Below are 27,596 nucleotides of genomic sequence, written 5' to 3' on the forward strand. Positions count from 1 at the left end.
TTTTACAAAGTTGACGGATAACATTTATTAAAACATGTCATACAAAAGGGCATGGTCTCTTCTATAAGAAGAAAATATTAAACAGTAACATTCAATAAAGTAAAACCATGCTGTACACTGAAGACAGCAATATATAAAGACAAAACTATTCAACTTTTGCAACACAGGCATAACATTTCACAAAATATCAATAAGATATGCACCTAATGATAATCTGTTTATCATCAAATGGTTTTGTGGTCTAAGAGTCACCTGACTTGCATAAATAAAGTAATCTTCTGGAAGAAACATTAGGAACCTCATAAAAGGAAAGAAGGCAGCAGCAACTGACATTATGACACAGGCTTCAAGCAACACTAAAAAAAAAAAAAAAAAAAAAAAAAAAAAAAAAAAAAAGTCACATTTGCAAAATGTGTTCCAGCATCTTCCCATTGGGCACTATCAGTAGAGATCTGAAATAAGAAACATGTACCTTAAAAACAAAACAAAAACAAAACAAAAAAAAAAAACATGTACCTTTAAATGTATAAGTAGCAAAGAAAAAACCAAACAAACAAACCCTGGTTTTACTAAACAAAGTTAGTCACCCATGAAAGCAATTAAAACACAAAATTAGTGTGGCACAGGGGTTGGGGAAGGGGATAAATATGTTGCTTAGTTTCCAGCATTACTAAATTATCAGAGATCTTTACAAGGACAAAAACGTGGATCTGGTGTGATGGAGTCCTCTCCACCCTCACCCAAGTGGGGGGCTGCAGCAAATCCCCCTCCCCAGGACAAACACAACTGAGCTGCTTCTGCTCTGCCCCCATGTCACTTCAGCAGCAGCTTGGGAGAGCGCATGCCTCCACAGGAAGGGGTCACTGAGACCAAGCAGCTCTTCCCAACAGCTGGAAGCCAGTGCTGGGTCAGTTTAGTTCAGCAAATGGCTACCAGAATGAAGACCCTCTGGGCAGACTCTTTGAAAGTCGTGGCCTACAGAAGGGATTAGAGGAAGGTGAGATCTACAAATGAGAATTAACAGGCTGGGGCCCAGAAGCGCCTGAGGATAGACCTCAATACTCTAGGAAAGGCTACTGTATTCCTTCCTTAGATGATCCCTACTTGACCAAGTAGATTGTGATGTATAGATAAAAAATAAAAGGCATGGTATAAATACTAATATTAAATACCACTGGTGGTGCCTTGAAGCCCTTTCCCACTGGGACTGGAGAAGAACCACAGTTAAGACTCAAAGTAGGGGACAAATACCTAGGTTGTAGGCCATTAACGCGATCCCTGAAAGACTGTTTGGAAAATGTTACCCACAACTATCCAAACTCATTTGGAAGGATAAAGATTTTCTAAAGCTGTACTGAGGCTAAGGAAAGAGACTATCCAACCCGAAGTGGGCAGGAGAAAAAAGGTAGTAATCCAGTATGATCTCCTAATCCTAAAAAGCAAAGTGTAAAAAAATTCACTTTCACTATCCAAACAAACTAAGGCAATCTCTTTCCCCCACCTCTCTGAACATGGCCAGCATTTCAGATGCCCAACCATCTCACAGGGTCTGGCTGACCCGATTAGCAACCCAAATTTTAAAGGAAACCCCAACTACCATAAACAACTTAAAACAGCAGATGTGAGGAACTTACATTTTAAATTCTATACTTAGCTGATGTACATCTAAGGATTTCAATAAAAGACACCTTTCTTCACAACACATGAAATAAGTCTCAGAACAAGTGACTACTTCCCAAACTGCCACCCAAGGGCTGCCCACCACTCCTGGTTAAACAAGAGTTCTTCATCATTACTCATAACAAAGGTGCTGTGCTAATTGCAGCATAACTGAAGAACCATTTTTTTCCCTAGAATTTTTTATTTATTCTAGAATACTTTCTAGAATATTTTTATTTTACCTCCCAGACTCTTCTCCCATAATGTCCCAATGCTCATCTGAATAACAATCTTAGTGGGAAATAGCACATCAAACCTTCCAAACAGGCAGAAAATGATTTGCTAATACCATGGGAGAAGGTGATCAGTTTTGGCAGAACAAAATGGCTTCACTGCCTTAGTACTGAAATTAGTAGGAATAAAAAAACAATTTCTCCTCACACATAATGGCTAGGATCATTCCTAAAATCCATTGGCTTCTAACATGGAAAAAAAAAAAAAAAAGAGAGAGAGAAGGAGCAATTGAACTTTGCTTGCACAGTCACCTCTATACACATCTGTCAGGTATGCAGAGAAAGGACTGTTAACTGGTGAAGTTTCGACACAAAGAGAATATTAATGTGGCAAACAACCAAGAGGTAATATCTAGTTTCTAGGTTAAAAAAATCAATATATATATATCTATAATAAAGTTTTAAATACAAAGTGCTTTTTATATATCGAGAATGATACAGTGTTAATGAATAGATAGATCCCTGTTCTGTAATGTTGATTACAAGAGTTAACTGGTAAATAAGTACTTTCTTTCTCCTTTCCAGACAAGGTTCAACCAATAAATGCCTTTGTGGTTGGAGCTTGAGGACTCAAGGCAATTGCCAGCAATGTCTATCACATTAGAGCAAAGCCAAACTTTTAAAACAAAATTTCACCTCAAATCCAGGAAAAGTTTTTATTTTCAGGAAAAAAGTTTCCACTTGGAAGTAAAAGACCAGTAATTTGTGGAAAAGTTGACATAATAGTAGCACCCTGTCCTACCCTAGTGAGAACTTCAGGTATATGACACAGCTTGAAAGCATCCTGAATATATGCTTCCTTTTTAACCTAAAACATCTGACAGAGCTGCAGAAAGGGTCGCAAGAACAGCTGCTTTTCTTGCTGGTTTCTGGTAAGTACAGCTATGTGGACTTGTAAATTTATGCAGCTTTACCTAGAATTTGGGAGCATGAATCTGTAGACTACTTTCTAAAGTTAGGATTCCTTTTTTCCCCCCTTGAAAACACATCCCAGCACTCCTAAAGAACTGGCAGCATTAGCTCAGTGTGCCCCTCTAAAACTACATCCCTTACCAGTGTATTTTCAAGATTCCTTTTGCTTGGGCAGTTGTTTTTCTCCTGCCGCTCAAAACTCTGCTACTTAGCAACTCTCACTGACAGTTGAAGTGTCACTATAGCCCCCTATAAACTCCTTATGCTTGCAGGTAACTCTCAGCCATGACTTCTGGCTCATTCCCACTAACTGGTCACTGAATGACCTCTTCAGGAAGCATCATAATCTGAGAGAGAAATGGCTGCAGCAGTCAATGGTACCATGGTAGAGTCAAAGCAGGCTAGACGCCTACTAGCCACAGTGCAGATCCCACTGTGTGGATGCTATAATTAAACAGGATTTGGGACAGCAAACCAATTAGAAATACCTATCTCTGGCACCCTAGAGAATTACAATTAGATACAATTGTCCAAACTAAATGTTAGTACTAAAATACAAAATTTTGCCTTATCAAGAATCTGAAACACATCGTGACAGTGGCATCTCACAGAAATTGAAGCTTGTACCGTTATTTGTTTCATACTTAGAACGTCGCCCTCTTAGCATCGCCATAGTTTTTAGTTAAAATACCCTTTAGAGAGAATAAAACCAGAGAAGAGAGCTCTGTTAATCAATTTAGCATCCTAGGAATCACATTATTTGTAGCTTTTACATTAAGTAGCATTTCATTCAGTGAGGCAGCTACCAAAACAAATCCACATTACCTAAGTATCTATGGGGAGAGCTAAATAAAATTCCAACATGACCTTGTAATGAGTGATCAAAATTTGCTGCCACCTGAAACAGAACTGGTAGGTTGGAGTCCAGTTCCAAGCGCAGGTGTCTCTATCACCAAGTCCACCTGCCTCAATCTCAACAATGGGCCTGAAGGTTTACCTTGCCAGTTGGGAGGTGGGTTAACTTCTCCCCATTACCCACTCCAGGCCTGGACAGGAACATACAAATTTGAGGAATTAGATTTTTAAATTGGCCTACTTAGAGCTGGTCTTTCAGAAATATCTTCCATTTTTTTTAAGCTTCTCTCATAATAGCAAGTAGCACGCATCATCTGTGCCCAGATTTGCATAATTACCATAGTTTATTTTTGTGCCTGCCACTCAAGGGCCAGATCCTATTTTTAGTTAGCCTCAGTCGTATTCTGCTCAGCCTTTGCAGCTTCGTAGGACTTGGTACAAGAAGTCACATGCCTGTGGAAACTGTCCCTCCACATAAATCTCTTTGCACAGATATTACACTCATACGGCTTTATGCCTGTATGAATTTTCATGTGGCCCACGAGATGATGCTTCATTTTGAATTTCTTACCACAGACACCACAGCCATAAGGCCGAAGACCGAGGTGCATGCTCATGTGTCGATCTCTCTGACTCTTGTGAGTGAAACTTTTCCCACACTGACAAGGATACAGCTTGTCGGTGGCGGAGAATCCTAAATGGGAAGCTTCTTCTTTAATCCCTGTAACCATTTCAATATTCTCACTGTAGCCTGATGCTAGGGCAGCCTCCTGTCTATGCCCAATTAGATTCCCATCTGACCTCTCTCCAGAAAACTCCTCCATAGAAGAGCCATAGAAATCCACCTGCTCATCATAATTGCTTTCATCAGCCTGTTCATCAAACTCTGCTTCCACTTTTTTTTCCCCGATATGAAAGTCTTCCTCTACTCCCGAAGGTTGGACTGAGTGCTCTGGCTGCATGGTATTGATGGATTCAGTGACCTGGTGCTCATCATAGGGTGCGTGCACATCCATGCCCTCACATGCCTGTTCAAAGCGCTCAGGCTTCACGTGGATCCAGCGTTTGTGAGCCATTATGCTGGGTTTGCTGTACATGGGCCGGGTGTAGTGAAATTCGGCACTGTCGCTAGCCCCCTCCTCTCCATCCTGGCTCGCCATTTCTGTGCTCAGCCGGTCATGCTCTGTGGACGAGTTGCTGGGAAGGTATTCATGCTCAGTGAGCTGAGATGACAGCTCGTCTTTGGTGCTCTCCTCTTCATTCTCTCCATCCCTCAGTTCTTGGGCTTTGGGGAAATCAGCATGGCCCCCAGAGCCTAGCTCAAAGCTCTCTACTAGGCCATTATAACTACTGCTGCTTGGAGACTGGTGGTCACTGCCATGATTTAACTTCTGACAAAGGACTGTAGGATTTCCCTCTAAAACCTCAGTGCATTTGTCTACCACATGCCACATCTGGAGGAAGCTTGCTGCTGTTAAGTAACTAACAATTTCTGGAGCAGGCATTACTAGACGTCCCGTATAACTAGACAGGAGAATGTTCTCAAACACCCTTGGGTTCATCACATCAGGTAAAACAATCCTCCTGCTGTTTTTCAGGAGTACCTGGTCACAAAAGTAGGGTGAGCTGGCAGCAAGAACAGCTTTGTGTGCCCGGAAAATGTGGCCTTGGACAACAATGGAGACATCACATAATTGTCCTTGCTGGCGCTGCTGGTTCAGTTTCTGCAGAATGGTACTGGAAAAATCAGGAAATTCTACTCGAAAAGAGTTTGTTCCAGGCTCCATTTCATCACAAATCTTGTTCAGTGCTACAAGAGAAAAAAAAATTAGTACTAATTCTGGCCCATACAGAAACTTGTTCACTAAGAAAACGAAGACAAGTTCGACAGTTCCATAAAGTCCCCTTGCCTGTGCGTACTGGTAGGTGGAACATTCATCCCCCAGAGCAAGTCTTGCAGGTGTGAGTATGCCCCAAACAGGAACCACCCACCACTCTTCAGTATTAACTCCTGATTTTGCCTATGTCTGTGAATGAAAGAATAGAAACCACAAAGATGTGATCTGTAAGCTATACAAATCTCCTAAATCAAACCAAGTAAATATTTCTAGTCAAAACAAACATCCTATCCAAAAGGCCAAAAATTTTAAGAGACCTCAGATTCGATCCATATTTGCCAAGTTGGGGTGAGGAAGTGAGGATGGAATTGTGGGAAGAAGGAAAAATTATGTAAAGGTTCTGAGACAAGAATGAACTCAGCAACTGTAAGGAACTACAAGGAGACCATTAGGCCAGATGCCAGTGCAGGAGTGAGGGAAAAAAGGGTTGAAGTGTCCAGAACAATCTCGCCTTCGGTCCCTCAGCACCACAGGGGCAATCTCACTGAAGCCCAAATAATGTGAGTTTCTCTGGTGGCCATCAGAATTCTAGCTCTTTATGAGCTTCTGATGTGAAGCAGAATGAAGCAGGATGGCAAGGTATTCCTTCTATCTGGTGGTCTCCAAGTTGTTTATAGACCAAAGAGCATAGTAAATATTGTCCGTTACTGAGTGAACTCAATCTGAAGATAAAGTTGTAACAAAGAATAAAGGACTGTGTTGTAGTGACGACATTTACAGTAGTAAATATATTTTGTGGGGCAGTCAAGCATTAGAGAAAATTTCTAACCCAGCAACAAGCAACAAGATAAACACTGTTTGAAATCCTGCTCATGCCCCATAATTCCATAGTAAATGAAAATAAACTAGTAAACCCAAGAGATTTATTGGTGCTATCCATCACCTAGCTCTAATACTATATCCAATGTTAAATATCAGATTTTCTAAGTATGAGATTAAACACAAAACAAAACAAACCCCCAAAGACTGAAAGTTATCTTTCAGAGACAGGGAGAAAGATCAAGAAAATAAACTAATGTTTCTTAAATAATTACTATATAGTAGAGACTGTACACCTTTTTATCACTTAATCTTTATAATGACTCTGCAAATGTGGAGACTGATATTCTCAAGTTCAGCTATTTCAAGTAACTTTCCCAAAGTTAAAATAAGAACTAATTTGTATTAAATTGGGATAGGATTCTAGGTCTCTGACTTCAAAGTCTATGCTATTTTTCCTATAACATCGCCAGCCTCTTCTGGGAAGATGCCAAAATACCAGGTTAGTCATTAATAATTAACAAGTAAAGACAGTATTTTTTTGTTTATTTTTATTTATGTAAATTCAATCAGCGAATGTATACATTATTAGTTTCAGATGGAGAGATCAGTACTTTATCAGTTGCAAATAACACCCAGTGCTTATCACATCACGTGTCCTCCTTAATGCCCGTCTACAAAGAAGTATTAATTTATGGCTATACCTCTTAAAACATTTTGTGATAACTTAAAACAAACAAAAGTACACCAGGAAACAAACTATTCAGGTATTTGCAATTTCAAAAGAAGTTAAATAGTACATAAACATAAGACTTAGAAGTATGGAAATTCTGAGAACGATATCTGGGTAAACATTCTCTGCTAGGCCACAAAGATCACCTTAGACTTTTGAAAAAATGGTGGGGTGGGGGGAATACACACATGTAAAAGCATTTACAGAAAGTTGCTTAAAAAAACAAAACTTGGGGGGAATCCCTGGGTGGCTCAGCAGTTTAGCGCCTGCCTTTGGCCCAGGGCGTGATCCTGGAGTCCTGGGATCCAGTCCCGCGTCAGGCTCCCAGCATGGAGACTGCTTCTCCCTCTGCCTGTGTCTCTGCCTCTCTCTCTCCGTGTGTCTCTCATGAATAAATAAATAAAACCTTAAAAAAAAAAAAAAGTTAAAAAAAAAAACACAAAATTCAGGACGGCTGGGTGGTTCAGCGGTTCAGTGTCTGCCTTCGGCTCAGGACATGATCCCAGGGTCCTGGGATCAAGTCCCACATTGGACTCCCCCCGAGAAGCCTGTTTCTCCCTCTGCCTAGGTCTCTGCCTCTTTGTGTCTCTTATGAATAAATAAATAAAATCTAAAACAAACAAACAAAACAAAAAACTCTTCACTATTTATTCCTACTATTTCCCAAAGAAAATCACCATTAAAAATTCATATATTTGGGATCCCTGGGTGGCTCAGCAGTTTAGAGCCTGCCTTTGGCCCAGGGCGTGATCCTGGAGTCCTGGGATCAAGTCCCATGTCGGTCTCCCTGCATGGAGCCTGCCTGCTTCTCCCTCTGCCTGTGTCTCTGCCTCTCTCTCTCTCTCTCTGTGTCCTTGTGAATAAATAAATAAAATCTTTTAAAAAAAATCATATATTTCTAGAAACTTCTTTGTGCATATGTCAGAATAAATCATTTATATTCTTTAAAAATCCCTACCCAAATGGGTTCATTATGTACATTTTATTCTGCATTTAGCTTTTCTCACTTAATAGAGCTTGCAGATCTTCTGACATGGTATAGACTGATTGTGTCCCCCAAAATTAATGTTGAAACCTATTCCCCTAAGGTGATAGCATTTGGGGAGGGCCTTTAGGTGATGAGACCATGAGGGCAGAGCCTTCATGAATAAAATTAGTGCCCTTGTAAGATTGATACCAGGGGTGCCTGGCTGGCTCAGTCAGTAGAGTATGTGATTCAATTGTGAGGTTGTGAGTTTGAGCCCCACACTGAGTGTAGAGTTTAGTTAATAAAAAAATTTAAAAATTAAAAGAGACACAGAGACTACTTTGCCCCTTTGGCCATGTGAAGACACATGGAAAAGGCAAACCATCTATGAACCAGGGAGTGGATCCTCCCTAGAATCTGTAAGTGCTTTGACCTTAGACTTTGGAGCCTCCAGAACTCTGAGAAATAAATTTCTGTTGTTTATAAGCCACCCAGTCTTTGGCATTTTGTTATAGTAGCCCAAACGGACTAATGTATCACATTAGTACAGAAAGAGCTAATGCAGTTCTGTTTAATGACTATATAACTCCTGCTATATGGACATATCCTAATTTAAGCAGCTCTCTTCTTATAGAATTTCAGTTGTTTGGGCTTTAGAAATTATGAGCAATGCTATTATAATATACACAATATAATTATATATCTGTGCATAACTATCTCAGCATATCTTTGGAAACATTTAAAGGTAATCTCTACCAGTGGGACTGCTTTGACATTTTTTTAAAGATTTTATTTATTTATTCATAAGAGACACACAGAGAAAGAGAGACAGAGAGAGAGAGAGAGAGAGGCAGAGACACAGGCAGAGGAAGAAGCAGGCTCCATGCAGGGAGCCTGACATGGGACTTGATCCCGGGTCTCCAGGATCAGGCCCTGGGCTGAAGGCAGCGCTAAACCGCTGAGCCACCTGGGCTGCCCTGCTTTGACATTTTTTTTTTTTTTTGACATTTTGATGTATATTACCAAGCTACTGTCCAGAAGGGTTGCACCAAATCATACTCTTACCAACAGTAAACAACAGTGTCTACTCCTCCACAGTCTTAACACTAGACATCATCAAACAAGAAAAAAAAAGTTTGCAAATCTCCTAAGTGAATAATCCATGATTCATTGTCGTTTGGATCAACATTTCTTTAATTATGAATGAGAAAGATATTCTTTATTCATGTTTACTGGTCATTTGTTTTTACTATAAATTATCATATTCTTTGCTCAAATAAATTGGGTAATTCATCTCATTGATTTGTAGTTTTTTATAAACGAAGGAAATTAACTTTGAAATGTATATAAATTACCCAACCTTCGCTTTTATGGCTCCAGGGTTTTGTATTAGACATAGAAAGGCATTCCCACTCCAAGGTTATTTTTAAAAAGTAAAAAGAATTACTTAGTTTTCCCCCAGTACCATTTTTTTAAAAAAAGTATTTAAATGTTTACTACACAAAGAGTTTGTTTTGGCATAAGGAATAAGGTTGGGATCCAGCCCTTTTCCCTCCAAAGTATCTAGCCTATTTTCCCAACACTATTACTGACTACTAATCTTTTCATCTCTCTCTTTTTTTAAAAAAAGATTTTATTTATTTATTCACAAGAGACACAGAGAGAGAGAGAGAGGAGAGACACAGGCAGAGGAAGAAGCAGGCTCCATGCAGGGAGCCTGACATGGGACTTGATCCCGGGTCTCCAGGATCACGCCCTGGGCCGAAGGCAGGCGCTAAACTGCTGAGCCACCCAGGAATCCCCTCTTTTCATCTCGACAAAAGTGTCTTTTGTGGTATCTTAAAAGACTGAGAACAAGACTTTTAAAAACAATTCTTCAAAAATCAATGTCATAAGTGATTAACAGAGAAAATGGTGGAGTAGGAAGTTCTAGGGATTAGTCCCTCTACCAAAACAACCAGTAAACTGCTGAATGATCAGAATCAACTATTTCAGAATTCTGGAATCTGATCAGACACTTGTAGCAACCAAGACAATGCTCACTGAAGGGAGAGGCTGCTGAACCTCACTAAAAGACCTGTATGTTGTGTATGCACAAACCAACTATAATCCCCTGCCCCAGCCTGTGGGACAGCAGCCCACATTCCTAGAGTGGCTGGCTCACACCAGGGAGGACAACAAGGATTAAGTCCTTCAAAAGCTGTAGGGTTTGCATTCTGGCCAGTTTGGTGGATCCATACAGTTTTGTTTTGGCCCCCTTAGGCTGCAGTGGCTTCCCTAGCAAAATTGATTATAATTTTGTTTCTCCCAATCATAAGATTTTAAAATAACAAACACCCCCCTGACCCCCCAATTCCTCAGGACCTGGGTCAAAGTATTTAAAGAAGTCTGTCAGGTCACAGGCCAGCCACATAGATACAGCAACAGAAACTTCAGTGACTACATGCAACAAGGGGTACAGACTGCAAAATCATTTGGAAAAACTGTCATGCAAACAGACAATTACGGCCCTCAACAAGTAACAAAAGAAATCCCATAGGATGTGAAGAATCTGATTTCAAGAGTTACCATACTAGAATACTTAAATGTTTAGCTCTCACCAAAAACTACAAAGTATACCAAGAAAAAGGAAAATAGGTTCATTCACAAGAAAAAGAATATTAGAAACTATCCCTGATGATTTCAGACATTGGAAATCAAAGTTGTTAATCATTTGCCTGGCATATGCTCAAATTGCTTAAAACAAAAACCTCACTATGGACAAAGAACTAAAGGAAATCAGGAGAAAAATGTCAGTAAGGAGCTAGAAATTATAAAAAGGAACCAAATAGAAATTCTGGAGCCACGAAGAATAATAGCTATATCGTGGGCTGTACTATATCCCCCCAAAATTCATATGTTGAAACCCTGACTCCCCAAGTACCCTGGAAGGTGACTATTTTGGGAGGTAACTTTTATTTTTTATTATTTTTAAAAAAGATTTTATTTACTTATTAGAGAGAGAGAGAGAGAGAGAGGCAGAAATAGAGGCAGGGAGAGAAGAAGCAGGCTCCCTGCAGGGAACCTGATGTGGGACTTGATCCCAAGACCCTGGGATCATGCCCTGAGCCAAAGGCAGATGCTCAACCACTGAACTCAGGTGCCTGGGAGGTAAGTCCTTTAAAGAGGTAATTAAAATAGGGTTGTTAAGGTGGGCCCTAATCCAAACTGACTAGTATTCTTGGAAGAAATAAAATTTGGGACACACAGAGAAGCATGTAGAGTGTGCACAATGTGAAGAAACAGTGAATAGGTGGCAATCTGCAAGCCGAAAAGAAAGTTCTCAGGAAAAACCAAATATACCAACACCATGGTCTTGGTCTTCTAGCCTCTAGGATTGTGAAAAAACAAATTCCTGTTATTTAATTTACCTAGTCTGTGGTGTTTTGTTTGAAAGACATAAGAAACAAATACAAGTTGAAATTTAAAAAAATCCATGAGTTTAATGGTAAATTTAAGTAGGCAGAAGAAAAAAAAACACAAAGGACAAAGCAATTGCAATTATCCAGTCAGAGGACAGAAAGAAAAATGAAGAGAAATGAGCACAGTCTCATTTCATAGTATCTGTGGGATACCATCAAATGTACCAACATGCATACCATGGTGGTCTCCAAAGAAAGAACAGAAACAGTTTTAAAAGAAATATTGGTAGAAAACTTCCCAAATTTTATAAAAGACAAACCCATACATCGAAGAAGCTCAAAAACTCCAAGCAGGGTAAAATTAAAGAGATCCACATTAGACACACTATAAGTTAAATAGCAGAAAGTCAAAGACAAGGGAAATTAAAGCAGCAAGAAAGAAGTGCCTCATCACATAAAAAGGGAGCTTTAATAAGATTCACAGCTAATTTCTCACCAAAAAAATGTGGAGGCCAGAAGGCAGTGGTATGATATACTTAAAGCGCTAGAAGAGGGCAACCCTGGTGGCTTAGTGGTTTAGCGCTGCCTCTAGCCCGGGGTGTGATCCTGGAGACCCGGGATTGACTCCCATGTGGGCTCCTTGCGTGGAGCCTGCTTCTCCCTCTGCCTGTGTCTCTGCCTCTCTCTCTCTCTGTGTGTTTCTATGAATAAATAAATAAAATCTTAAAAAAAAAAAAAAGTGCTAGAAGAAAAAACTGTCAACTAATAATTCTGTATCTGGCAAAACTATCCTTTGAGAAATTAAGACATTCCCAGATAAAAGTTAAGGGTATTCATTACCATTCCTCTACAAGAAATGATTAAAAAGGTTGTCCTTCAGGGCAGCCCTGATGGCTCAGTGGTTTGGCACCTGCCTTTGGCCCAGAGTGTGATCCTGGAGACCTGGGATCGAGTCCCACGTTGGGCTCCCGGCCTGGAGCCTGCTTCTCTCTCTCTGCCTCTCTCTGCCTGTGTCTCTGCCTCTCTATATATATCTCTCATGAATAAATAAAATCATAAAAAAAAAAGTGTCCTTCAGGCTGAGATAAAAGAATACTAGGTAATAATTCCAAGGCCTATGAAGATGTTATCCATGACAATAACATGAAGGGGGTGGGATAGAGATGTGAGGAGCACAGTGTTTGTATACTATTGAAATTAAGTTTGGGGGCATCTTGGTGGCTCAGTTGGTTAAGTGTCCATCTTTGATTTAGGCTCAGGTCATGATCTCAGAGTAATGAGATGGAGCCCCAGGTGGGGTATGCTTTAAATTCTCTCTCCCCACCTCTCCCTCTGCCATTCCTCCCCCCCGTCCCCCCGCCCCCACTGCTCACATACATGTGTGCACTCTCACTTTCTTTCAAAAAAAGAAACTAGGTTTGAATTAGTCAAACTTGGTTGCTAAATTTAAAATATTGATTGTAAACCTCAATTTAACTAAGAAAATAATATACATGAAAAGGAGAAGAGAATCAAAATGGCATACCAAAAAAAGAGTTAATAAATGTTTTTATCCTATTTTTGTAAGTAACTGTTTTTAAAAAGTAGTAATGGAAGAACTATGGAACAAAAAACATACAAGATATACAGAAAACAGCTAAATGGTAGAAGTAAACCCTTCCTTATCAGTATTTAAATGTAAATGGATTAAACTCCAATTAATAGGTGGAGATGGGCAGACCATATTAAAAAACATAGGATTTATTTATATCTTGTCCATAAAAGACAAATAAAATGATAGAAAAGATATTCCATGCAAGAGTAACAAAAAAGAGCTGGAGTGGCTGTATTATTATCAGACAAAATAGACTTTAAGTCAAAAAGGTTATAAGAACAAAGGACATTATATATTGATAAAAGGTTCAATCTATCAAGATAATGTAACAACCATAAATATTTATGCACCTAACAAGAGAAACATATATGGAACAAGATATTATGAGGCAAAAATGGACAAAATTGAAGATTCGATTCTGATTCCTTACTTTCAGTAATAGAAAAAAACAGACTTAGGATCTATAAGGAGATAGAGGATTTGAACAACATTACAACAAATCAATGACACCTAAAAGACATAACACAGATCACAAAAGTAAAGAAGCTCTGACACATGCTATAATATAAACATGCTAAGCATGCTAAATCATGCTAAACATTAAAGAAACCAGACACAAAAGGACACATGATGTACAATTCCACTTATGTGAAATATCTAGAATAGGCAAATTCAGAGACAAAAAATAGATTAGAGGTTTTCATGGGAATTACGAATGGGAGTTATTAATGGGTAGAGTTCTCCTTGGTGTGATGAAAAAAACTAGGGGGTAGGAAAGTGGTCCTGTTTGTATAACATTATGAGTATAATTAATGCCACTTGAAAATGGTTAAAACAGCAAATTGAGTGATATATATTTTTTAACACACATTTTTAAAAAACCTGGGGGAAAAAAGCAACATAACTTTATTTTCAACTATGTCAAGGTGTTAATGGTCCTTATAATTTAAAAGTATCTGACCCTGTGGGGAGGGCTGGCTGGCTAAGTTGAAGTATGTGAATGTGACTCTTGATCTTAGGATTGTGAGTTTGAGCCCCATGCTGGGTATAAAGGTTACTTAAAAATAAAATACTTTAGAAAAGTAAAAATAAAATGCAAGTATCTGACTCTGCCCTTAATTTTGAGTGAGTGTGGTATTTCTATATATTCCCTGTTCTTACTAACATGCAAAGCCTGAACCTCTCCTTCAGGTTTTCCTGTTACATAAGCCATATTTGCAAACCCATACGCAGTTGTGATCTATATTAATAGGATAGCTGCTGTTTCAATTTTTAAAAAGACTTTCACAGAAGTAATTAACTCACTAAAATAATATATAAACAAGTAAACCAACATAAAGTACTATATGCAAAGTACTCTGGGGGAATTTCTATGATGGTCAAGAAATCTCACTGTCCAGAGTTTATAATATGGCTAAGGAGATTAAAAAAAAAACAAACAAACATGCATACAACCCTATTATTCAAGGCAAAGCATGTTAAAAGCACCACAAGAGAACTATAAACCCAGAAGAAATTCAGGGGAGGGGACCTGGTATATCCTACAGTCATATATCCTTTCACAATAAATTTTAGGATCACCAGAGTAAGAGGAAAGATTTGAAAGCAGTATATAATCCTTCTCATCTACCATATCCTAACCAAAATAATCAAGGAAAAATGAAAAAATTGGATTTAGTCTTGCAAACTAGGGACCAGAGTAATCTGGTTAAACTTTAATTAAGGATAGAGTGGAGATGGGGCCAGACTGAGAGACCTTACCCCTGCAACTCCACCTACGACCCCTCAAAATCCTGATAGAGTAGCAGCAATCCTGAGATAAGAACACTAATGCCTGTTCATTTGGAAGGTCCATCCATGGCTAAAACCCCAGGATGGATGGACTATGGGATAGGTCCTGCAGATTGGCAATATTCAGAGCTTGCTGCATTGGAATATCAAAGGTTTCATAAGCCTCAGCAGAAATTTTTTTAGAAACTTGACATGAGAGTGTGGGGCTGAGTAGTAGCCCCAGGAAGGAAGCAAAGGCACAGCCCATCATTTGTCAGCTGGGCCAAAGAGACTAGAGTAGATAGGTCTCTGGTACTAGAATTTCACCAACACAGAAGAAAGTACACAGAGCTGAAGCTCTCCTAGGAGTATCTAAGACCTAGCATCTGGTCCCAGACATTCAATTCAGGCTAACCCCTGGTGTCAGGATAATTCAGCCCGTCCTCCAGCTAAAGAGCTGAGAGTTGATTCTAACAACATTTGGGTATACGGTAAAAGACCTCAAAGAGGGAAAATTTTCAGACCCAGCAGGATGTTTTCCTCAAAGAATAAAAAACCTGGGATCCCTGGGTGGCGCAGCGGTTTGGCGCCTGCCTTTGGCCCAGGGCGTGATCCTGGAGACCCGGGATCGAATCCCACGTCGGGCTCCTGGCATGGAGCCTGCTTCTCCCTCTGCCTGTGTCTCTGCCTCTCTCTCTCTCTCTGTGTGACTATCATAAATAAATAAAAATTAAAAAAAAAAAAAAACCTGGTTGGTTTTATTCTAAGTATACACAGTCTGTATATACATTCTACAATAACAAAAAAGAAGAAAATAGTAAGGGATAAACAAAGAGCACAGTTGTTTTGTTTAAAGTAAGCTCTATGCCCAATGTGGGGCTTGAACTTAAGACCCTGAGATCAAGAGCCACATGCCTTGCTTGACTGAGCCAGCCAGGTGTCCCTAAAGAGCACAGCTTAGACAGCATTTTAATTTTTATTTATTTTAATTTTTAGTAGGCTCCATGCCTAGGGTGGAGCATGAACTTACAATCCCAAGATCAAGACCTGAGCTGAGACCAAGAGTCAAACACTTAACCAAATGAGCCACCCAGATGCCCCTCTAATATAGTATTTTTAAAATGATGTTTCCAGGGGCACCTGGGTGGCTCAGGCAGTTAAGCATCTTCCTTCAGCCTAGGTCATGATCTTGGGGTTCTGGATTGAGACCTGCATCAGGCTCTCTGCTCACTGGGGAGTTTGCTTCTTCCTCTCCCTCTGCCCTCCACTGTGTTGTCGCCATCTCTCTCAAATAAATAAGTAAAATCTTTAAAAAAAGTTTCCACAAACTTATGAAAACATGGTCTTTATGAAAAAAAGAGCTGATGACTTAAAGATAAGATACAGAGAAACTAATAACAGAGTAGAACTGCAACAGTAGAAAATGGAATCAGTGATGTGGAAAGCACTCTGGGGGAACTTCTATCAGACTACAGAAGGATGCAATTATGAAAACAGCAAGATAAGAGAATAGGAAGACAGAGAATAGAGATTCAATGTATGGCTAATTAGTGTCCTTGAGACAAAGAACTGAATAGAGTAGAAGAACTAATCAAATATTTGATAGAAGTTGGGATGCCTGGGTGGCTCAGCGGTTGAGGATTTGCTTTTGGGTCCTGGGATTGAATCCCGCATAGGGTTCCCTGCATGGAACCTGCTTCTCCCTCTGCCTATGTCTCCGCCTCTCTCTCTCTCTCTCTGTCTCTCATGAATAAAATCTTCTTAAAAAACCAAAAAACACAAATATTTCATTGAAGAAAATTTCTGAATGAAAAATCTTGAGTATTTAGAAGTCTTACATCAGTAGTGGGGACAAATTAGCCCCAAACAAAATGCAGCTCTGGTCCTGTTAAACAGATCTTAAGAACAAGCCTCAAAAGGATCAAACTATTTAGAATATTTACATAGTACAAAGATATCCAGAGCCCAACAAAGTAAAACTCATGTCTGGCATCCAGTGAAAAATCACCAGGCATGCAAAGAAGCAGGAAAATATAACCTATTAATAAAGAAAAAAAAAACGTAATCAATACAACAGACCCAGAAATGACAAATTTATAAAACTGATAGAAAATACTGTATTCCATATGTTTAAGAAAATTAAGCACAGTAGCTAAATAGGGAAGCTATAAAAAAAAAAGACCCAAATTGAATTTCTATAGATTAAATACAAATAAGCAAACACTGAGAACAACAGAACACTACAGAAGAAAAGATCAGTGAATCTAAAAACAAAGCAATATAAACAACCTAAAATAAACCAGAGAGGGGGGAAAAGGGCAGGGGAAGGGGAAACAAAGTATCAGTGAACCATGAGACAACTTCAAGGCACCTAACTGGAGTCCCTGAAGGAAAGCAGGTGGAATGTATAAAAACTGTAATTTTTTTGAAGAGACAATAGCCAAAATCTTCCCAAATTTCATGGAAACAAAATCCACACATCCAAGAACTTCCACAAACTCCAAGCACAAGAAGCATAAAAAGAACTTCACTAAGCCATACCATAATCCAATCACTTCAAACCAGTGATGAAGAAAAACTCTTAAAAGCAGCCAGAGGAAAAAAGACCCATTGTGTACAGTGAACCAAGGATAAGAAAGGCTGCAAACTTCCTGTCAGAAACAATGGCAGTCAGGATAGACAATTCAAGGTAGGAGGTGTCCTCAAAGTATTAAAGGAAAAAACCTGTTAACTTATATTCTATACCAAATCAAAATAGCTTCCAATAAAGGCAAAATATTTGTTCAGATACAGAAAAGACAATAGAATTCATCACCAAAAAAGATCCAAAGTCAAAAGAATGGGAATACGAAAGCAACAGTAAACCAGGCAATGTTATCAATGTCAAAGTAAGATTCCATGTAAAAGGCATCAAATGGGACAAAAATCTTACTGTTCTTATTTTGCAAGTTTATTGTTAGTTGATGAATTTCATAATTCAGTGAGGGTTATCTTGCAAACTGTGTAAATATATTCTTCAAGAAACAAAAGTGACAGAAACATAACTATGGTAAAAAAATATAAATTTCTTCTTTTGAATCTTTTTTTTTTTTAAGATTTTATTTATTTATTCATGACAGACACAGAGAGAGAGAGAGAGACAGGCAGAGACACAGGCAGAGGGAGAAGCAGGCTCCATGCAGGGAGCCTTGTGTGGGACTCGATCCAGGGTCTCCAGGATCATACCCCAGGCTGAAGGTAGCGCCAAACCGCTGGGCCATCAGGGCTGCCCTCCTCTTTTTAATCTTTAAATCAAGTAGGCAAAGGATAATTAGGGCCTAGAAACTTAGATTGGTATCATTGGTAATGCTAATTTAACTGAAACATACAACCTCTACAGGCTACAAATAATACATCTTTTTAAAGTTTTTATAGGGTATTTACACATACACACAAAATGGGTAAAGAGCGTGTCAGTTATTCTCAAAGCAAAAATGCATACATACAGCACGTCTGATTATGTGATTACACAATGTAATAAATCCAGGAATATTAAAGAATAAATTTTTAAAACCCCATCTGATAATTAAACAAAATTCTTAATTCTAAAACAATGAAGAAATTATTTTTTTTACAATGAAGAAATTAAAACTGCTATGTCAAATTTACAAAATTAGGAATAAGAAATGTAATATAATAACATTATAGAAACTATAAAATAGAAGACAATTCCACACTTAAATTTTAAAATCTCACTGATAAAAAGTTTTACAGAAAAATATAAATTTTCAGAATTGACCTGAGAAGAAGAAAAATCCGAACAGATAATTGTGGAGAATTTACGCCAAATAGTTCACATGATTTCCAAAAGCATACCAGGTCTAGAATAATTTATAGGAAAATTCTACAAAGCAAATTAATTCCTATGCTATAGCAACTGTTTCAAAGGAGAAAAAAAGGAGCAAGGGAATAACAGTGGAAGAAAAACCTACTACTTTTATTTAAGCCTTGGTATTGGGGCACCTGGGTGGCTCAGTTAGTTAAGTTTCTGCCTTTGGCTCAGATCATGATCCTAGGGTCTGAGATCCAGTCCCACATCTGGCTCCTTGCTCAGTGAGGAGTCTGTTTCTCCCTTTCCCTCTGCCCCTCCCCACCCCACTTACTCATACTCTCTCTCAAATAAATAAAATCTTAAAAAAAAAACAAAAACCCAAGTATCAAAGTTAGATACGAAAGAAAAAAACTATAAACCCACCTCACTTATTAACATAGAAAAATTATAAATCACATGGCATTCTGGTTTGTTTTCTTTAATCTCATGGGGGTCAAGTGCACTGTGAGTGTGGCACACTGAAGAAATGGAGTTCTTGCTCCCATCCCACTTAGGGCAAGCTCCCTGACTGTTGTAAAACTACCAACAGAAAGCCAACTCACAAGCTCTCTCTGAGCTCTCTTCAAGACCACTCCTGGGGATCCCTGGGTGGCGCAGTGGTTTGGCGCCTGCCTTTGGCCCAGGGCGCGATCCTGGGGACCCGGGATCGAGTCCCACGTCGGGCTCCCGGTGCATGGAGCCTGCTTTTCCCTCTGCCTGTGTCTCTGTCTCTCCCTCTCTCTGTGTGACTATCATAATTAAAAAAAAAAAAAAAAAAAAAAAAAAGACCACTCCTGGTAAACACAGATTACCTGTGCTTCCTTCTACAAGTGACAGGGAGTGCTGGGAGATGACCCTGGGAAGGTCTACTCTGCTAAAGGTGCAATCTGAACTCTAAATGTGGGAGCTGAGGGCAGCACTGGAAACTCAGTGAGATGCTGTGAACTATGTTCAGGAAAAACAATCTGCTGATGCACTTAAAAGCAAGTCTGAAGTACTTCAATAAGTCTGAAGTACAGGCTTAATTTCAAGATTTCAGCAAATCGAGGTTTGAGGTGATGAAAGTTTAACCGTGACATTTCTTCAGTATTTCTTCACAAAATACTGGTGACATTTACTATGTCCATGTGCCTTGCTAATAAATACTACAGGTGTGTGAGCAGCAGAAACTAAACTAATGGAAAAGAGAGATGGAATTGGTAGGGCTGACAGAATTGGCAGGTAGGAAGATGCAAGGGTAGGGCAAGGCACAAATAATACCATCAAGGGAATGAAAAGATAACCTCCAACACAGGATGCAAATCACATTAACTGTTAAATGACCTGTATCCAGAATAAAGAACTCTTAAAATTTAATAACAGACAACTGAAAATGGGCAAAGGATTTGAATAGGCATTTCTCCAAAGAAGATAAACAAATGAGCAAACACCAAAGATGTTCAGTATCATTATTCACTAGGGAAATGCAAATTCGAACCACAGTGAGATATTACCCATTCAGATGGTTATGATAAATAAGACAGACAAAAACAAGTGTTGACATAGATATGGAAGGATCAGAACCATTACACACTGCTAGTGGGAATATAAAATGGTGCAGCCATTTTGGAAAACAGTTTGGCAGCTCCTCAAAGAATTAAATATAGAGCTACCATGTAACTCAACAATTCTACTCATAGGTATATATCCAAGAGCATTGAAAACATGATATCCACAAAAACTTACACATAAATGTCCACAACAGCATTATTTATCATGGCCAAAAAGTGGAAATAACTCAAATGTCCTCATCTGATGACTGAAAAAATAGAAGTTTTATATCTATACAATTAAATATCATTCCATTTTATTATGTATGTAATTACTAATCATTTATGTATTGTTATTATACTATGTCATTATCTTGGCAATAAAAAAGAATGAAGTGCTGATAGATGTGATAACACAGTCGAACCTTGAAAACATTATGCCAAGTCAAAGAAGTTAAGACACAAAAGGCCACATCGTATAGAATTCCATTTATAAGAAATGTCCAGAATAGAAAGGTTTATAGACAAAAAATAAATCAGTGGCTGCCAGAAACTAAGGGGAAAGGAAAAGGAAGTGAAATTGGTTTGCAGGGGAGGGGGGGGGACTGTTGAATGAAAATTCTAAAATTAGACTGCAGTGATGGGTAAACAATCCATTGAATATACTAAAAAGTTTTAAAAAAAGATTTTATTTATTCATGAGAAACACATAGAGAGGCAGAGATACAGGCAGAGGGAAAAGCAGGTTCCCTGTGGGGAGCCCAATACAGGATTTGATCCCAGGACCCCAGGATCACAACCTGAGCCAAAGGCAGATGCTCAACTACTAAGCCACCCAGGTGCCCCTCCAAAAAACTTTTAATTGCACATGAATTATACCTCAATAAAGCTGTTTAAAAAATAAAGTTACCAAAAAATAAAAATAAAAAAAATAAAAATAAAAAAAATAAAAAATAAAAAATAAAGTTACCTATACTGACCACAAAGTTTTCAAACTGGGTAACTAGGAAAATAATTGTAATTAGTAGGAATAATAACAGCATCTACTATTTACTAAATGCATGGATTGTACCAGAATCTGTATAAAACCACTGTATGTATTTTATCTCATTAATCCTTAAAATAATCCACTGGATATGTATTTTTTATTCCTACTGTATAGAAGAGGAAACAGAGGTTAAACTACTTGCTTAAGGTCATTTAACCAGTGGGTGGTAAAGTTGAAATTTAAATTCAGAACACTTGCTCAGGCCCAATACAGCTAGAAGACAATATGGAAGATAAAAGTGAATACTATTTTCACAAATACACAAATGAAATAATCTATAATATACAACGTATTCCTAAACTCCAGAGTAAATTATTCACCATCCTCAGACTTACTGAAGTACTAGCAATTTTATTTATCCTGCACATAGTTTAAGAAAAACAAAACACCAACAGTAACTATTCTAAAACATGCATACCTATCCCCGCTCATTCCCTCCATGGTTCACGGAGGCTCTCTGGCTTTTTTAAAAGCAGAGGACAACAAGGAGACTGAAGAATCACTGAGCTCTACATGACCTCCAAGATCTCTTCCAACTTTGATGAGTTTAACAGTTGCCTGTATTCATTATACAGCTAAAGGACAGTATGCCAAATGTTATGCATCATTTAAACACAATTTCATGTCTTAAAAACACAGATAGCATTATAATAGGGAAACAGACCCATTAGTCTTGAAGCCCTCCAGAGATTTCTTAATCAGAACAGAGGGTAATTTGCATACTTACTGTAGGGAGCACATTTAAACACAGTAAATACCACTTTAGTAAATCTAAAGGCTGGTAAAAATGTACAAAAATACCAATACCCATGCCTACCAAAATTCTTTACATTAGTCAAATGCTTTACAAGTTCACAAAGCAGACTATGGAAACTTGGATCCTGCAATACCCCTGAATCCTCATACTCATTTTAAAGATGAGCAAACTAAAGCTTAGGAAGGTTAAAAGACCTGCCCAAGGTCATATATCTGAGAAGTGATAGGTCAGGATTCAAATCAGTTTAATTGAAATCTAATATTTTCCAAAGTTAAAAAAAAAAGTCACTCGGCAGAGAAGTTTCTCTGAAGTTAAATGCCGTAAGGGTAAGATGTAGAACAGCGACTGATCTTAAAATATGCAATAGCTCCTCCACAGAAGAGAAGTAAGAGAAATTCTGGTCTAGAGCAATTAAATACATCATTATTTTGCTGAAAAAGAAACCATTTTAGTAAATAATTTTTAAAAACCTGTCTTTTTAGTAATTTCATAGCTTACCTAATGCAAAGCTGGATTCCTGGAAAAAAACCCCTTATGCCATGGCCATCACAAAGCAGTATGGATGAAAGAGGAAGAGGAACCCATTTCTCAGTTTTGCTTCAAATTAAAATTGCACTGACTTCTGAAAGAAAAAAATCATGTTGAAAATGTAAAAAAAAAAAAAAAAATACTGGTGACATTTACTATGTCCATGTGCCTTGCTAATAAATACTACAGGTGTGTGAGCAGCAGAAACTAAACTAATCAAGATCGGTATTTTTGGTTATATTAACTTCTATTCTGTACTTTCTTTGCTTCTGTGTTGTATTTTTTTTTTTTTTTATGATAGGCACACAGTGAGAGAGAGAGAGAGAGAGAGGCAGAGACACAGGCAGAGGGAGAAGCAGGCTCCATGCACCAGGAGCCCGACATGGGATTCGATCCCGGGTCTCCAGGATCGCGCCCTGGGCCAAAGGCAGGCGCCAAACCGCTGCGCCACCCAGGGATCCCTGTGTTGTATTTTTTAAAGAGACTTTTAATTTTGAAATAATTTTAGATTTACGGAAATCGCTGAGCCACCAGGGTTGCCCCAGTTTTATTTTAATTTTTTAAAGATTTTATTTATCTACTCATGAGAGACACACAGAGAGAAGCAGGCTCCCTGTGGGGAGCCTTATATGGGACTCAATCCCAGGACCCCAGGATCAAGACCTGAGCCAAAGGCAGACGCTCAACCACCGAGCCACCCGTGCCCCTCTTGCCCAGTCTTAATAACATCTTATATTACCATGGCACATTAGTTAAAAGTAGAAAACCAGTACTGATCAATGTCTATGTAATTTTACAGAATTGAGATATCCTCTGGAAAAGTGTTTTCGGTCTCCAGATCATTGCCAATCAGCACCTCTACAGGCTCTCCTAATTGGAAGACTTTAGCCAAAAAACTTAGTAAAACCTATTTTAGGATTTTTTTTTCCTATTTTAGGTTTTAAAAAAAATTACGCTACCTACTTAATGAGGTTTGGTTCTGGTCTCCTTTTAATTTTAAGCCACTGCTGAATGTTTTACTTAAAACTTCAGGGCAAACATTCCATTGTAGGAAACTCTGAGATTCAAAAGAGAAGGTTTTGTTCTAATCACTAACTCCCCATTTATCGGTCATCCTGCCATTACATTACAATATAGCCAAGGAAATGGTTTTATTTTTTTAATGTATTTATTCATGAGAGACACAAAGAGAGAGGCAGAGACACAGGTGGAGGGAGAAGCAGGCTCCCTGTGGAAGCCCAATGAGGGACTCCATCCCAAGACCCCAGAATCACAATCTGCCAAAGGCAGATGCTCAACCACTGAGCCACCCAGGTGTCCCAAAGACATGGTTTTAAATGTACTCTCAAATTCCTTAGCACTTGGAGTTAAGAAGCTCAAATCAAGAAAAGCAGAAGGCCGAAATAGCACTCAGTTTCAGGAAAATGATTAGCTACAAACCAACAAAATAAAGGAAAGATGTTTTCCTCAACATGTTACAAATAAGACAAAAATCTTTCTTTTCCAACTGTAAATAAAAAGAAGGGAAAAAATGGGATCCCTGGGTGGCGCAGCGGTTTAGTGCCTGCCTTTGGCCCAGGGTGCGATCCTGTGGTCCCGGATCAAGTCCCGCGTCGGGCTCCCGGCATGGAGCCTGCTTCTCCCTCTGCCTGTGTCCCTGCCTCTCTCTCTCTCTCTCTCTCTCTCTCTGTGTGACTATCATAAAAAAAAAAAAAGGGAAAAAATAAAAGTTCATAAAAACGTAGAGTACATTCGACTGATTTTAAGAGGCATATTTCAAAATTTCTGCAATCAGGATATGATGGCCAAGTGGAAATTTTAATGCTTGTCACTGCCTGAGACAATGATAGAGCATTCCTGAGAGCCACATCAGTGTTTCTGAAGGCACAAAAGAGGACACTGGAAAAGTATGGACCCAACTCTGAACTGAGAAGTATTCAAAAAGAGTAGGAATGTTAAAAATTTAACAAACACTTTAGCCAATTTATTTCACTTATTTTTCTTTTTATTTAGCATTAGAATGATGTCATTTAAAAATGTCTAAATAAGTCTAAAAATATTTTCTCACTAAGAATTTTTATAAGCCTAAATGATTAAAAAAGCACATGTCATAGCTAAATTGACGGTGTTTTTTTCTCCTTTGGTGGTACAGAAAACAATCAATGGTATTAGGATTCAATACAGTATTAATTCAGCTGCAATATCTCACAAGAAAGCTTGAAAAACTACCATACTGGCAACCTGATAGCTTAAATAAGAGAACGTAACATAAAGGCCTCCCCCATCAGAAAACACACAGGAAATGACACATAATTTTGCATTATCATAATAACAGGGCTATTTTTCCAACCCTAAAGTTTTCTTTATGTAAAAAGTAAAATCTTTCCTCAAATTTCCCATGGGTCTGCAGCAGATGCCTACACTGAATCCAAGAACATGGAGGGAGAAGAGCCAGGGCAGGAATTTGCCACAAGTAGAAAGCTTAAGGGAAGATTTTAAGCAAATTCTTTTAACTGAACTCCTTTTCTGAGGACATTAGCTATGACAAAAGCAGGTATCAACAAACGTAGGTTCAACTAAATATTCCAAAGACACACAAAATAAATTTTTAAAATCACATTTTCAAAGAGCTGCTTAGTTCCAAGCTTCTCCAAAGAGCAGTTTGGGTTGTTTGGTTGTTTGGTTTTATTCTGTACTGTGGTAAAATACACTTCACATAAAATTTGCCATTTTAAAGTGTACAATTAGTGGCATTAAGCACATTCACAGCATTGTGCAACCATCACCACTATCCATTTCCAGAACTGTTTTCATCATCCCAAACTAAAACTCTGTATTCGTTAAACAATAATGCTCCATCTCTTCCTGTCAGGCCCTGATAAGCTATATTCTACGTACGTCCCTATGAATTTGCCTATTTTAGATACCTCACATGAGTGGCCTCATAAGATATTTGTTCTTTTGTGTCTGGTTTACTTCTCCGGTGAGTACTTTAGTAAAGAAAAGAATGAATCCCAAATTATTAGGTTTCTTATCATTTAACTGTAGATACTGACACAATCTCTGAACTATGCATACAGCTTTCTCAGAAATCCTGCTATTCCATGAGCCCCATGAGGCAGAGAATCTTAGACTGACTATTCCTTAGCCTGTGGACAGGTCTAGTTCAGCAGCTGTAACGCAAAGAGCAGGCTCTTGAGAGCCCCGGAGGCCATCCTGGGGTAAGGGGCTGGAGCAAAGGGAAGTGGAGGGTTGTGCAGGCCAGAAAGCCATGCATAAAAAAAAAAAAAAAAGACAAGTATGTATCAAGATACTCTGGCCCTGAGATGGTCTCTGGTTTGTCTCCCACGAGGCGTTCCTGCACCGGCACACTTGGGCTGGGCGGCACCTGTCAGAGTTGAGGCCAGACTGCAGTGTAGTCACTGAGACTGTCACCAGTTGCAGGAAGCTTCACGGGGTCATGAGTCATTTTGCATGGCTCAGAGGTCCGGGCAAGCCTGCCCTGCTCCGCCCAGACAAACCTAGTTAGGAGACGCACAAACAAGAGAGAAAGACACAAAACTGGCAGAAACACAGACGGCCAAAGAGCAAGGCTGACAGGCAGGCAGGCAGGCCATGAATGAGAGTGAGGACTGAGAGGGAAACACAGGGTCAAGAGTCACATAAGCAAAGTAGAGACAGAAGAAGAAAAAAAAAAAAGGGGGGGGGGTGCAGATAGAGATGTGTGCTCAGCAAGAGAAACTGGGGAGAAATACAAAGTCGATAGTGGCGGAGTTCAGAGGCAGAAAGGGCAGGTGACAACAGGTGACAGAGACGTCAACAGAGGGGAAACACTACTTAGAAGCAAACGGAGGCAGGCACCAGCCAAGGCCGGGTGCTGCCTGTCTCCCGGCTTCGGCTCAAACCCGAGGCCGCCTCGCCGCACCCACACGGCGCCCCCGAAAGGCCGGCGGACGTTCCCAGGCGGGATCTCTAAGCGCTCCGGCCCGCCGAGGTCCGCCGCCGCGGGGTGACCTTGGGCGAGACGCTGCTTCGGGGGCCTTGGGTGTCGCGGCCCGCGCACCGGGCTGGCTGGAGGCCGCAGGAGTCGGCCTCGGGCGCGGGGACTCCAACCGCCCGAGCGCGGCTTCTTGAGCATCCCGGTCTGCGGAACGGGCCTGCCGGGCCGGGGGGCGCGCGCGCGCCGGGACCTGCGGAGGAAGCCCTTAAACCTCCCCGGCTGCCCTCCCTGTCCCCTCGCTACCTGTCGTCCCGACTTCGCCGTACCTGCTAAGGGCTCCGCGTTCACATAACCCGCCCGCGGGACACTTTCCGCCGCCAGCGACAGGCCCGTTCAAGCCGTAGCCGCCGCGACCGCCTCAGCCTGCACCTCCCGCCCCCGGAAACGCTTCCCGGTTCCGCCCCCGAAACTGCCAGTGCTTCCGGGGGTGCGTCAGAGAGAAAACGCTGTGCGCATGCGGGACTCTCCTGCGGGGCGGGGCGTGAGGGGAGCGCGCTGCTGCCGCCCTACTCCTGCGCAGTGCAACCTGGCGCGGGTCAGTTGTCTTCAGGGACTCCGGGTGAGGCCGGTGCTGGGAATGAGGGAGCTGACACCGAGTCCTAACCCCTTTTCAGACTTGATCTCTCTCATGCTGCCTAGCAGAGGCCGTGTCGAATCCATTTTTGTCTCCGAGGGCCTTTGGCACGTAGTGGATGCTCAGGGAATGTACAAGGACAGGAACAGTTCCATCTGTGCCAGGCGCTGTGCTGGGTCCCTCTAAGAAAAACCTCATTTTGTTCAGGTCCCAGAAGAGACCCTTTGATCTCAGGGGAGGTAGATCTTCACTGCTACTAGGAGGAATGCCTCATGGTTAGTCCAAACTATTCACAGTAATCTCATGAGCCAAGTGGTTAGACAAAGCATAGTCATGTGACCAACTCCTAGCCCATAATACTTTTTTATTTTTATTTTTTTTCTAGCCCATAATACTTAAAAAAAAAAAAGAAAAGAAAAAACAAACAAAAACAAAAAAACAAAAAAAGAAAAGAAAAGAAAGTCCAGTA

At 39.8% G+C, this 27,596-nt stretch overlaps 1 protein-coding gene across 8 annotated transcripts; it reads right to left on the reverse strand.

The window, feature by feature from the left end:
- ZBTB43 (zinc finger and BTB domain containing 43) lies at positions 1–26,978 on the reverse strand. 8 transcript variants are annotated; one of them, XR_005364969.1, is made up of 4 exons: positions 26,820–26,978; positions 22,524–22,647; positions 3,862–5,529; positions 1–356 (listed from the first exon to the last, which is right to left on the reverse strand). XR_005364969.1 is itself a non-coding variant. In XM_038549326.1 (3 exons), the coding sequence occupies exon 3, from the start codon at positions 5,504–5,506 to the stop codon at positions 4,103–4,105; it is 1,404 nt and encodes a 467-aa protein (XP_038405254.1). In that variant the 5' UTR covers positions 5,507–5,529; positions 22,524–22,647; positions 26,820–26,978; the 3' UTR covers positions 365–4,102. The 8 variants fall into 8 exon arrangements, 5 of the variants coding, with proteins under 5 accessions (XP_038405254.1, XP_038405257.1, XP_038405256.1 ...); XM_038549326.1 differs by lacking the exon at positions 1–356 and having other exon boundaries at positions 365–5,529; XM_038549329.1 differs by lacking the exon at positions 1–356 and having other exon boundaries at positions 365–5,529; positions 22,524–22,644; positions 26,820–26,952.
- Positions 26,979–27,596: the final 618 nt, after the last annotated feature.

Source organism: Canis lupus, chromosome 9 (genome assembly GCF_011100685.1).
Source record: "Canis lupus familiaris isolate Mischka breed German Shepherd chromosome 9, alternate assembly UU_Cfam_GSD_1.0, whole genome shotgun sequence".
NCBI lineage: Eukaryota > Metazoa > Chordata > Mammalia > Carnivora > Canidae > Canis > Canis lupus.